Here is a 13,459-nt window from a genome sequence, read left to right on the forward strand (position 1 = left end):
GCTGCAAACTGAGGAGAGCGAGAGCTCCAGCAGCCATCAGGAACATTGTTGAGAGCATCCTAACCAGCTGCATCACTGTGTGGTTCGGAAGCTGCACAGCACCGGAACTGAAGACCCTGCAGCGCATAGTGAAGGCTGCTAAAAAGATCATTTGTGCCCCACTCCCCTCCCTCCTGAACATATACAAAACCTGCCTCACCCACAGAGCAGCAAGCATTGTGGGCGACCCCACCCACCCCTCACACAACCTCTTCAGTCTCCTCAGGGTGGAGGTTCTGGAGCCTCCGGGTAAAAGGATTCTTTAAGCTAGGTTTTGTTTTTTTTGGCTGTTTAATAGCTTCAACTTCATGGATGCAGACAGAATTAGTTTGGCACCAAAGACAAAATCATTGTCGTGGTCCTGGGCCGTGTGCCCAGCATTTTTTCTTGTAGGTTCTGTTTTCACTGGGTTCTGTTATGTTCCTGGTTTGTTTTGATCATCCATCTTGGTTCCTGTCTTGTTATTAGTATTGTTTACATTTTGATTTACTAGTTTCCTTTGTCCCTGTCTCCCTGGTGTCTGTGTTCTTGAGTCTATTTTGTCCTTTTGTCATGTCCCTGGCCTCTTGTGTGTATTGAGTTTTATTCCCAGTTTTGTGACTAGTCTCCATCTCTGTCCCATGTCTGTGTGTTTCCTGTTTTATTTTGTTCCGTGTTCCTTGTGCTTTGTGTTTAGTTTTTCTTCCTTTTGTCTCGTTTGTGTCATGGCCGGGGAGGAAACAGGCGAGGAAGGGCAACCACGCAGGACACCAGAGGTAAACATCACTTAAAAGGGTATTTACATAGGGAAAAACAAATACAAAAACCTTGGAAGGGAGACGACGGGCAGACACAGGGAGCACAGGAACACACGGGCACACAACGTCAACGACGCAACAAAGAACACATGGAAACTGAGGGCTTAAATACACAATGGGTAATCAGGGGAAGAGGAAACAGCAGGGAACAACAGGTGAGGCAAATGAAACTAATTACACAGGGGAAGCAAAGCTAAACACAAAGCACAAGGAAATCACATTGGCAAAATAAAACAGGAAGTGATAAACCAAGGAACACGCAGACGAATCACAACACTGGGAACATGACAAACATACAGGGAGGACAAACTCAGGAAATAAATTATTAACACAAAACGCTGGGCAAACAGCCCAGGACATGACAGTTTGTTTATCAGAATCAGAATCAGAATCAGAATCTTTATTGTCATTGTACACAGAAGTTGCACAACGAAATTTAAAATGCATTCCTTTCTAGGTGCCTCAGACAATAAATAATAAAATAATAAAAATATGAGTGATAAAAATGATTACTAAAATACAGTGCACAATAGTAAATTAAGACGTTCAGCTGTGCCCCTCACCTGTTGCCTGTTCCCCGATTACCTTATGTGTGTATTTAAGTCCTCAGTCTGTGTCTGCTCATTGTTGCGTTGTCATCGTTGATTCCCTGCTGTGTGTCGCTCTGCCCGTTAGTTTCTGTTTAGTTCTGGCACCAGTCCAGCCCAGTTGTTTGTATTTAGTATTTCTTGCCATTTCCTTAATAAACATTAGTCAAACCCAGTTCTGCCTCAGAGTCAGCATACTGGGGTCTAATCCTGCCTATCACACAGCCATGACTGACAAACAAACAATTTTGCAGTGGGTTTGTGCCTGTGCCAGTTTTCCTGTTATCAGCTCTACTCATCAGATCTATTATTTGCGCAATACATATGGCATAGGTCGGTCATTTTAACAACAAAGCAGCAGACTGTACCTTAACTTTCTGTACTGCAGCTGATTCCCTCGGGTGATGGCTTGAGTCTGTGTGGCGTTACAAGAAGTTGGGTTAAAGACAAAAGAAAAGAGGAAGAGTCGTGGTTTAGGAATTCCTCATGTAAAGTTTCTCATGCATGCTGTATGAAGTTACACAAGAAGGAAAGTTTAATATTTCATCATACAAGATGTAATTATGCTTACCTGTTGCTGGATTATGTGAGCAGTTCTTTCTCGTGTCTCTAACTGGAGGTGTGTTTCTGGCCATCTGAATGTCTTCACTCGCTTTTAGCTGTGATTCTGGTCTTTACCAACTCCCAGTGTTTCTAGAATATCTGGTTAAATGTGTGATTGTGTTAAGTGCCGAGCAGGAGCTGTTTTTAGAAAAGCTTCCTGCTTCTGCCAGCATAGACACGGTTGATCTGGGGCGGTTAAAGATACAGTTAAACTGCCCTCAGCTCCTCTATGAGGATTCAGTAAGTCCAAAAAATAGAGAAAGAAATAAAGAGAGTAAAAATGCATCAAATACACAACTTTTACTGAAGCTTTTACTGAAGCCAAAGCCAAGATAACTTTGGTGACAATACTGTCACATGAGAAAATCCCTTTTTTGCAAGAAGTTATGAAAGAACGTGTTTACTGTATGCTGTGATGTGTCAGCTTCCTGTTTCAATACCAAATGCTGTATCCCAATTCAGGGGCTGTTTCCTTTGAGGGCCATACCCTAGGTAGGCCACGTCCTTCAAAGGCCTCGAAGGCCGTAAGTGAGCGACCATTAAATGGGACAGTCTAGCCCAGGGATCCTCAAATCCAGGCCTCAAGGTCCAGTGTCCTTGCACCTTTTTAGATGTGTCTCTGCTTCAACACACCTGAGTAAAATGTAGAAGTCATTAGCAGGACTCTGGAGAACTTGACTGCATACTGAGGAGGTAATTCAGCCATTTGATTCAGGTGTGTTGGATCAGGGACACATCTAAAAGCTGCAGGACACCGGACCTTGAGGCCTGGATTTGAGGATCCCTGGTCTAGCCTATGAAGGACTGCGACTGTGACACTAGCTGCTAGGAACATTTTGCAAACATTGTTTGACAGAAATGAAGACGAAAATCTTAAATTTTATCTAATTTCCAACTTTACTGAGAATAAGTTGAGATGTTTCACTGGTCTGCGATGTGTCCCGCAGGCCTTTTTAAAACAGGACTGCTAACTGCGTCCCCTTAGCCAACAGGAATGCTAACATTGGCTAGTAAACAGCTAATGTAGTTCATGAGACTGGTGCTATCTTACTTTAGTAATATAATGTAAATAATATAACATGGGCAACATTAACTGTACTGTATAAATATATTAAATATATTTGCTTAAAAATTACCAGCAGTGAACGTTAAATCAGCCGTTTCAAATACTGAGCTTCAGTAGAAATTAAAGGTGTATTTATTTCCATTTCATAACACTTTATATCATGTTCTGCTCTATGAAGCTTCATCTCAGAGTAACTTTTCACTGCCCTTCATACCTTTGACTTGAAGGAATACTTTTCCCCACTACTGAATCCTTCTCACTTTGATGATAAAATTATTTTAACATTAGGTAAAACGATGGAGTTTGGACAGATAACTAGTCATTTTAAACTTAGCGAGCAGTCCTTCACAAAGGGAGAGCAGCCTGTCTGCGCTCCTCTCCATGCGCGCTCGTTGATCAAGGACAAAACTGCACTTGGAGTGACGCTGTGTTGCCTGATTCACTCAACATCCACTAAGAGGGAAAATATTCAATATATTAGGGCATGAGCAGTGAGAATATATGAACTATTTCCACAGGCTGAGTAAGACTCCTTGTGAATAGATCGTAGAGCTCTTCTACATGCAAAAATGAACACAATGTCCCTCTAAAGACCTTCACTGCACTGTCAGATTTATCAGCTATTTTAAAAAGTGTGAGACCTGTTAGCTGCACGGCACTGGCTGCATTTTAGATTCCCCTCTGGACATCAGAGGTTGTCTTCAAATTAAGCAACCCATGTGCAGATGTCTGTATTTCTTAGTGAAGTGGAAAAGATGAGCTGATTTTTTTTTTTTTTTTTTTAGATGATTCTTTAGAATTTGTTAGACCCCTCGAGTGTTTCTCACAGAGTTGCCTGCTGCCCCAGTATATTTGGTGTGTCACTTTGGTGCGTTTTTTTGTGTCCACTGGTAAATTAATCAATTTCTTGGACAAAGCTTCTCAAAGCTTATTTTGAAAGAGCTGTAGCTGCTTCCTGCCAGGCCAGGTCGCTGCTTCTCCAGAGAGTTAATCTCATACTGTATGTTTGGCACAACAATGATGAAATGCACTGGTTTTGCCTTTTGTATTATATAATGTGTAATTTGTATTATATTGTGCTTAATGGTTATTGTTTTCATACTTTATATTCTGCTAGCTTGTATTTAGTAAGTTCCAACCTGAGGGTCTTAAAAATGAAGCCCATGGTGAAGTTCCAGATGCTGCATTTCCTTGCATGGTCACTTGAAGCTGGATCCAAACGTGAACTAATCTCCCATCTTTACAGCAAAAAGCCCCAAACCATCATCCACAAAATGAGAAAATGAAAACAAGAGCATCTCCATTCATGGCGTGGACACATTAAATTCCATTTAGAATTCAATTTTATTTCTGTAACACCAAATCACGTCAAACAGTCGCCTTGATGCACATTTGTCAATTTCCCCTTCTGTGGGAAACACTTCACAGCACTGTAGCTTCTGGTTTCATGGTAGAGAAAAAAACCTGGAAAAAACTCCAGAAATCTCCAGCTGGAGCAAAACTGAACACAGTATTTGATGGTTTAGAACTGAACTCCAGGACTTTAGAGCTGAAAATGATAATGTTAATAATTCTTCAAGGTTGAAGAGCTACAAAATGAGCAACTGTAAAGCACATGATTCAGGATCCCGCAGCAGGTGGAGGCGGCTGCTGGGAGGAGGCGGGAGCGCTGTGGAACGAATCGGGAAGGCTCTTGGCGTACTCCACCAGCTCGTAAGAATCTCTGATGTCCCTCAGGCCAAACCAGAACACAGTCCATATCCCGTTAACAAAGCTGCCATCACAATGCTTAAAATACCTGCACAGAAAGAGAGAAATCACATGTTAAATGTCAGCATTTATATTAATAAAGGCCGCTTGTAGTAAAATGCCTAAGATATAATTCATGTAATGTAAATGCCTGCGTGAGAGCCTAAAAAGCTTCCATGTTTTACCAGGGGTTAATTTTGTTGGTGGCTCTAGACCTCCAGAAGAGTTTGCCCAGGTCCTGTCGGATACACTCCCAGAGGATGTGACTGGTGCCCTGGCCCTGCTTACTGCTGCTCACCACAAACTTGTCGAGGTACGGAGTGCCGCTGTTCACCGGCTCCATGGTGATGATGGCTGCTGCGCTGTACCTGGAAGGACACAGACGTCCAGCATGTAGTAGCTAACAGTCTCACACTCACTGGTCTTTGTTCAGTGAAGAAAACAGCACGCTGATAATTAACCCCAATCAGGACTATTATGTGGACATATTTTAGCCTTCAATCTGGATATTATTTTCATGGAATAGTTGCACACACCCCTCAGAAAGGTAGATGGATTGCAGCCGTCCTTTCAGAGAGTCGATGTAGTCTTGCTTCAAAGTTTTCTCAAACGACTTGTTGATGAGCGCCAACAGACGCTCTACATCGATCCCATCCAGAGACCTGTACCTGCACGGACACACACAAAGTGGTACATTTTATGTGTGTACATTTATGGAGGTAAAGGTAACACCTTGTTAGGAATTAATGATGAATTATGACTTGGTTTTGGTTCAGACTGGAGGGGTTTGTGTCAGATCTACTGACCGGTGTATGGGGTCTCCATTTTTAAAAAGTGTTCCAGAGCCTGAGAAAAAGGAAAAAAAAAAGTCAGGTGGCTCAAATGACCCCACCAACATACACACACACACACAAATATGGTGCCTTCTAATGTAACGTCTCAAAATAGATGGCTCTCCACGTGTGCGTGCATGTGCACATGTGGGAGTCGGTTGTCTCACCTTTGTGGCTGAACAGCTCGGTCAGCAGCGTGTTTGCTGATGTGATCACAGCAGAGGATTCGGCCGGCAACCGATTGAGAAGTCTGGCTATGGTGGTCACTCTCCGGCGCTCTGCCGCACTCAACCACATCGCCATGGACAGGCCAGGCAGGTCAGCGGGCAACGACACTGTGCCAAGAACCTGCAGCCCACACAGAAAATATTCAGAAAGAGACCGCAAAAACCAAACAAAGAGAACAACCAGATTATCATTGACAGAGTCAGGGTGGGAGCCAGCTGCTGTGCCTTGTGTTCTTGGCTGTGCAGGCCCCCCAGGTTGTTCAGGAACATGACTTTGTGCGGCTGCAAGGCTTCCGAAATTACTGCCGTCACTTCCGTTGGGTCCAACACTACCGAGCAACCACGCCCGTCCCTTCCCACCGGACAAACCAATGGGATTGTCCCGCAGTCCAAACTCCACTGGAGGAGGCTGGTGTCCATAGAAATGGAGGGAGGAGCACTGTACGGAGAGGGAAAGGAAGAGGGTAAGAGCACAGTCATGTCAGAGGAAAGAAGACGGTAATGAAGTGGAGATATATACACGTAGATACCACACTGACCTCTTATATTTATTCATGGACTCCACTAAAGTAGCTTTGAATGACTAACAGGTCAAAATAATCCTCATTTAACTTATACTGGGCCTTTGGTGTAGCCCCTCAGTTCATCCTCTGTCTGAAAAAAAAAAGTTATTTTTCCCTTTCCCCTAACCCTTCAAACCCTTCTGTCTGGCTGCTTCTCATAAACAGTAGATTTGAACAGCAGTCTTCTTTGAGACTACAATTCCCAACTTGGCTCAGTCATTCACAGGAGCACTTGTTCTGGGGTCTTTAGACATGTCTCTCACTAGTTTTCTATTCAGTCTTTGGCTTCTACCTCTGCCAGGTCTGTTCTGGACTGTGTGGCTCTCTATGAATTTCTTGATGATCCCTCTCACTCCAGTTCTTGTTTATATATCCATCTCAATTCTAAACTGATTTCCTTTGTTTGTGGCAGGATGCTTTCTCTAACCCCCAGCTTAACTTGAGTCTTAAAGCTTTGAGCATTACAGAGTTAAAGCACATCACTGCACAGCAGTGGTTTGTGCTATAGCTCAATAAAAAGGTCAGCATGTCAGGGGGTTAATAATACTGACCCTGCTCATTTTTATTTTTTCTGAAAAATTCTGTTATTGTGTGAAAATAGAACTAATTCATCCTTTTTAAACAAAAAAAAAATTATGATGAAAGTCCCTCGCTCTCCCTTGCATTTAAAAAAAGCACCAGGGAAAATTTTTACAAAAACTTTAAATTTCATAAGGGGTCTAATAATTTTGTCCTCATCTGTATATCCTCCACATTAACATTATACAGAGCTAACTGTACACCAAACTAAAACAGAGTGTAGAGCACTTTGACATCTGAGCTTTTGCTTCACTGGGATTGCAGCGTACACTGACCTCACTGAGGTCTGGCTGCACTTTCATTTATTATTTATTTGTCATTAAGAGCACGTTCTCATTTAAAAGAGTGGCCTGGGAAAAGGCTAAAAAAAACAAAAAATAATCAAAAGTTAAAGGAACTACAGCACACTTCCAAAGACACGTCAACACATGCTGCCCCCTTGTGGTGAAAGTTGGTCTAAATATTATTACAGGAATAACCTTTAGGAATAACACTTTTAAATAACCATTAATAATAATTAGGAAACTGATGGCTAAGTTCAACTTGACTTTATAATTGTTTACTCATAACAAACATTAAAATTCTAATTAGCATCAGAGAACTAAATCACAATATTTGATACAGTGGGAATAATGCACTGGCTAATTAAAAAAATAGAATATAAAATTATTTATGCACAGATGTCTTTAGAATTGTATCCTATCAGCTATGGTATAATACATATTACAATAAAAAATGTATAAAACATTTATTTTTATAAGTTCCATGAACTAATTACATAAACAGTAATTATAGCATCGTTAATGACTAATAAATAATATTAATTACTTCAGTGGTATCTGAAGAGTTACTAGACTACTAAAGATTAATTCACAATTTATAAGCAATAGTTGTTCTAAAATGTTACCTTAGACTGAACTAATATGATTCAACCCTCACCTGCTTCCCTGTGGTGCTTCATGCAGAAGCAGGAAGGACTCTGCAGAGAAGAACGGCAGGACGGTGGCCGAGTGCTGCTGCAGAGCCTCAGTCAGCTGCTGGCACCGATGCACTAGCCCTTGCGTGCACCCAGAGTCAAATGCTGGTTCAGTGAGCCCCGTCTCCTGGTGATCTGACCAGCCCATAACCACCACAGGCTTCATATCCATCCGCTGCAGGAAGGACAGGCCAAAGGCCAGACTCTGAACCATTTCCCTGCTGACAAACGCTGAGCTGTCCACCTGAGACGCACAGACAGAGGCAGAGTTTGAGTCTCACAGAGATTTTGATGCAAGTGGCTGACTCAGAATCTGTTTCAGCGTCCTAAGAAGACTTCTTTTAAATAGAGCTGTCAGCTTTCTTAGGTTTAATTTGAGATTGTGTATGTATGTGTTTATGGTTTTGGCTGTATTTATTTTATTGGCATTACAGAGTATATGTCACTAGCAGATATGTATGGAGTGTCAAAATGAATAATTATAAATGCATCAAATGTAGAACTGATTAATGAAAAGATCAATTCATTTTATTTAATACATATTTCTTTATTGCTTCATGGTTCCAGTGCAGCAGCGCATCATGACATCAGTTCAACTAACATCTGATTGGTTACCCTGCACAGCAAGTCGAGACAGATCGATTCCAGATAATGGACTGATGGAGTTGATTTGTGGAAGCCGACCAACAAAATCCCAGCTGGCACTGGCAGAGGAAAGCACCCCGAACTGTAAGTAGTTTTCAAATACTCCTGTTTCTGTGACACCAAATACACTCCTGAGATGTGTTTAGGTGAGAATATATAGTCACGTAATCCCCAAATATCTGGTCAGTTTGTCAAGATACAGTCTATTTGAAAAAGTTCTCAGAGATGTGAGTCCTCACTAGCGTAACACCCACCGTGCTGTCATCTAAGAGCTCACTGGGTGGTAGGAGCTCATGATGCGTGCAGAGAACAGCCTGCTGCCGGCACAAGGTTCTCAAAACCCCCATCGACCCTCTCCTCGCAGTGGTGGGTAAACACGGCACATAATTCACTCAGGTGATATCTAACAGCTGATGTTTGGTTTATTTCAGTTTTATTTGTTTGCAAGCAACTCGGTTTTGCTGAGATGAAAGTTAAGCTTCATAACTGCGTCGTTTTCTATCAGTCTTGCTGGAGTGCTGCGAGTGTGCTTTGACTGGAATCATTCGCTCATCTTTATTTCCACATGTTCAGATGTGTTACATTTGTTTGTAACAGTTCACTTTCAATTAAAACCAACATTAAAAATATTCTAATAAGGGGAGGAAAGTGAGAGCATTTTCACCAGGAGCAGAAACATCTGGACCAGCACAGCTGATGCTGTTTGTGGAGATCCTGAAGCGTGATGTCAAGCCTGCTCCAGAAATAATCAAATGATTTGTTTTTAATGTTTATTCTAAACACCAGCTGTTTGGAATAAATATTATAGTATCGTAAGTTTTGGAGGTCTACTAGAATAAAAAAATAACATCTGATCTGTGTGTTTTCTTTGATGAGCTACGAGTTAAGTTTACCTGCTCAACAGTCTGATTAATCACTAATGTGTAAGTGTAAGCAATGGTTTTGAATAGATCAGCATTGTCCCCCTGAATGAATGAATGATGGTGCACTCCATCATTCATTTTTAATATTTTTTATATTTACTTCAAATTTGAATTAATCAGTGACATATTTAATTAATTCCATTAAACGTGTCAGTGATGAATGACACATTTAACCAGATATTCAATGAATTAAATAAAAAATAAATTATATAATTTTGGCACTCTTGGCCCTCGTTACATATGGACTTCCATATCATATGCTTAAGTATGTGTTAAGCATATGAGTGCTTTTTTTTTTTTTTTAAACTTTTAAAACTTTTTTCTTGATTTCAGTGAAAGTTTACCTCCAGTACAGCAAAGGCAGGAGACTGAGCCGAAGTGGCTCTCTGGAACTGGGTCAGCCAGTACCGAGCCTCCCGGGGATCCCCGCCGACTTCATTAAGAAAAGCTTTCACATCCCGATAAATCAGATTCCGGTTGGTCTTCACGTGTCGTCCCGCGGCGGATGCATATCTCTTGTGCTCTTGCTGGGCCAGAGCCGCGGGTTTTCCTTCGGTGCCGGCTACGTTACAGCTTACCATGCGGTGCTGTTGAATGAACATTTTCCGCTGACTCTGGCTGGAGGTTCGCGTCAGCACCGAGGGGGGCAGGCTCGACAGGTACCTTCTTGCTATTACCATGGCCCGACATCCGTGGGAACCCCTGTGCACTTTGGACATGCCGTAAAGTCCTGAATCCCTCGGGATAGCTGGAGCTGGGCGGCGCAGGAAGCTCAGCCAGCTATTTCATTCACTGCGCTGCTGCGTCGGCACTTCTCAGATTGCAGATTGCGTCAGTTTAGGGTTGGGACAAAAAGTGATTTCCGATGTTTCGATATGTTTTTTTAATGTATAATGCATTTGCTTATATTAGTAAATAGACTGTAGTCAACAAGATTTATGATGGGCGTATCTATAAAATGAACAAATTACCTATTTTGCGAGTATCTTTATGACTGCGTTTTTGTACATTATAATCAATCCAGTACTTTTTGGCAACTTAAAATATCTTTATATAACTGTGATGTCATACTTATTGCAATTCCTGCTGATCTTGGCCAGAGCTCTCTGAAAAAAATACATTTTCAATGTCAATGACAGTGGGGTTGTTGTTGTTGTTGTTTATTTGGTTTGGTTTTTTAAAGAAAGAATATAGACAAATCACAGCCAAAAAGTGATTCTAGCGTCTTCCTTGCTGCTGTTTCTCACTCAGAATGACTTGATATCATTCATGAAAGATCTGTTTGACATATGATTCGGATATGTTAAGCCAAAAAGTCATTCACAATAGTTTAAATACAGGCAAATACCGGAAATCACTTTTTGGCACCGGGACGTGCGGCGGAATTTGGGGGATGTTTTCCGCTGACTTTTATCCGCAGGGCTCAGTTGGTTCTCTGGCTGTTCCATAAAGTCTGTGGCCTATTTTGCTTTATTTGCATATACTGAGTGGAAATCTGTCAGTGAAAAATGCCTTTATGTTGTGTAATTTTGGATACATACATTATGTATGTATGTATGTTTTTAGCCAGTTTTTCATGAAGATACAAAAGAAATGTAATTTATTGCATGGGTACTATGATCTTCCACAATAAACTGTTTTAATACTAATATACTATTTTTACTCTTGTGTAATCTCTACTTCTAATATGGGCTATTAATATTCAAACTTAGTCAAATATGCACTATATTGCCAAAAGTGTTTGCTCATCCATGTCTTTATGGAGCTGCTTTGTGCACTGGTGCACTGTCATGTAGGAACAGGAAGGGGTCATCCCTAAACTGTTCCCACAAAGTTGGAAGCATGAAATTATCCAAAATGTCTTGGTTTGCTGAAGCATTAAGAGTTCCTTTCAATGGAACTAAGGGGCCGAGCTCAACTCCTGAAAAACACCCCCACACCATAACCCCCCCTCCACCAAACTTTACACTTTGGCACAGTGCAGTCAGGCAAGTACCGTTCCCCTGGCAACCACCAAACCCAGACTTGTCCATCAGACTGACAGACAGAGAAGCGTGATTCATTACTCCAGAGAACACGTCTCCACTGCTCTCTATTCCAGGGGCAGCGTGCTTTATACCACTGCATCTGATGCTTTGCATTATGTTTGATGAAGTAAGGTTTGGATGCAGCTGCTCAGTCATGGAAACCCATTCATGAAGCTCTTTAGGCACAATTCTCTGAAGACCACATGAAGTTTGGAGCTCTGTAGCGATTGACTCTGCAGAAAGTTGGCAACTTCTGCACGCTATGCACCTCAGCATCTGCTGAGCCTGCTCCGTGACTTCACGTTGCCTACCACTTTGTTGCTGAGTTGCTTCCACTTTGGTATAATCCCACTAACAGTTGACTGTGGAATATTTAGTAGTGAGGAAATGTCACAGCTGGACTTGTTGCACAAGTAGCATCATATCACAGTACCAAACTGGAATTCACTGAGCTCCTGAGAGTGGCCCATTCTTTCACTAATGTTTGTAGAAGCAGTCTGCACGCCTGGGTGCTTGGTTTGAAAATAGAATCTGGCAGGTGGGAGAATCCTAAGAAAAGATATAGCAGAGCAGTGTAGGGAATCACTTAGAAATAAGTCATAATAATTTGAATCGTGAGCTACAGTTGCTTTTTCTTTGTACAGACTGTGGTTAGCAGACCTATGCTGCTGCTGGTCCTCTGAGATTCATTGCTTTTATGAATTCAACACTGGTGAAGTGAATAACACTGACTATCTCTTTATCATGGCTTCTGCTAGTGGGTGGGATATATTAAGAAGCAAGTGAAGTGTGGCACCACGACACCCTAGGTCACAGGTCGATGATCGATTTTGTAATCATATCATCAGATTTGCGTCCATATCTTCTGGACTCTTGGGTGAAGAGACGAGTTGAGCAGTCAGCTGATCACCACCTGTTGGTGAGTTGGATCAGATGGCATGGATGGATATTCAAGTGTGCGTGGGAGCTTGCCAGTCCAGTCTACATGTGTTTTGTGGACTTGGAAAAGGCATTCGACCGCGTCCCTTGGGGGATCCTGTGGGGGATCCTGTGGGGGATCCTGTGGGGGATCCTGTGGGGTGTCTGGCCCATTATTGCGGGCCATTCAATTCCTGTACAATCACAGCAAGAGCTTGTTTCATATTGCCAGCAATAAGTCAGTCTCATTTCCAGTGGGTGATGGATTTCACCAGGGATGCCCTTTGTCACCGATTCTGTTGATAATTTTTATGGACAGAATTACTTGGCATAGCTAAGTGGCAGAAGGCTTCCACCTTGGTGGCCTCAAAATCTCATCTCTGCTTTCTGTGGATGATGCAGTCCTGCTGGCTTCATCATGTGGTGGCCTCCAGCTCGCAGCGCAACAGTTCGCAACCGAGTGTGAAATGGCTAGCATGAGAATTAACACGTCTAAGTCTGAGGCCATGGTGCTCAGCTGGAAATACGTAGTATGCCCACTCTAGCTCAGGGATGAGTTGCTGTCCCAGGTGGAGGTGTCTTGGGTTTTGTTCACGAGTGATGGGAGAAGGGAGCGGGAGTGGGAGATTTGAGCTGGTGGAGGTGGCTAGGGAGAGGGAGGTCTGGGCTTCTCTGCTTAGGCTGCTGCCCCTGCAGCCTGACCGCGGATAAGTGTAAGATGGATAGATGGATGGATGGATGAGCTATTCTGCAGGCAGTCTCCTCCCAGATGGGTGGAGTTTTGGTTCCTGCTCTTCAGCTGCTCGCACCTGTTCCTGATTCTCCCCATCTGGCTCCGATATTTAAGGACCATTGGTGCCATCCATTCTCGGACAGATAGTTTGCTTCCCACAGTGATAATCAGACCAACCTTTACCCTCTCTGCGA

At 42.5% G+C, this 13,459-nt stretch overlaps 1 protein-coding gene across 1 annotated transcript; it reads right to left on the reverse strand.

The window, feature by feature from the left end:
* Nucleotides 1–4,450: 4,450 nt before the first annotated feature.
* On the reverse strand, nt 4,451–10,382 carry nags (N-acetylglutamate synthase). Its single transcript, XM_030736226.1, has 8 exons — nt 9,932–10,382; nt 7,983–8,263; nt 6,127–6,340; nt 5,842–6,022; nt 5,648–5,687; nt 5,378–5,509; nt 5,027–5,209; nt 4,451–4,890 (listed from the first exon to the last, which is right to left on the reverse strand). The coding sequence occupies exons 1-8, from the start codon at nt 10,304–10,306 to the stop codon at nt 4,713–4,715; spliced, it is 1,584 nt and encodes a 527-aa protein (XP_030592086.1). The 5' UTR covers nt 10,307–10,382; the 3' UTR covers nt 4,451–4,712.
* Nucleotides 10,383–13,459: the final 3,077 nt, after the last annotated feature.

This window comes from Archocentrus centrarchus, chromosome 8, assembly GCF_007364275.1.
Source record: "Archocentrus centrarchus isolate MPI-CPG fArcCen1 chromosome 8, fArcCen1, whole genome shotgun sequence".
Taxonomy (NCBI): Eukaryota; Metazoa; Chordata; class Actinopteri; order Cichliformes; family Cichlidae; genus Archocentrus; species Archocentrus centrarchus.

Bases quoted from the DNA above. Each gene is read 5' to 3' on its own strand.
- nags (XM_030736226.1), bottom strand. From the start codon at position 10,306: ATGTCCAAAGTGCACAGGGGTTCCCACGGATGTCGGGCCATGGTAATA. The intron at 8,264-9,931 runs GTAAACTTTCAC...TGTGCGTCTCAG, and splicing joins CTGCCTTTGCTGTACTGGAG to GTGGACAGCTCAGCGTTTGT. The intron at 6,341-7,982 runs GTGAGGGTTGAA...CTCTCCGTACAG, and splicing joins GAAGCACCACAGGGAAGCAG to TGCTCCTCCCTCCATTTCTA.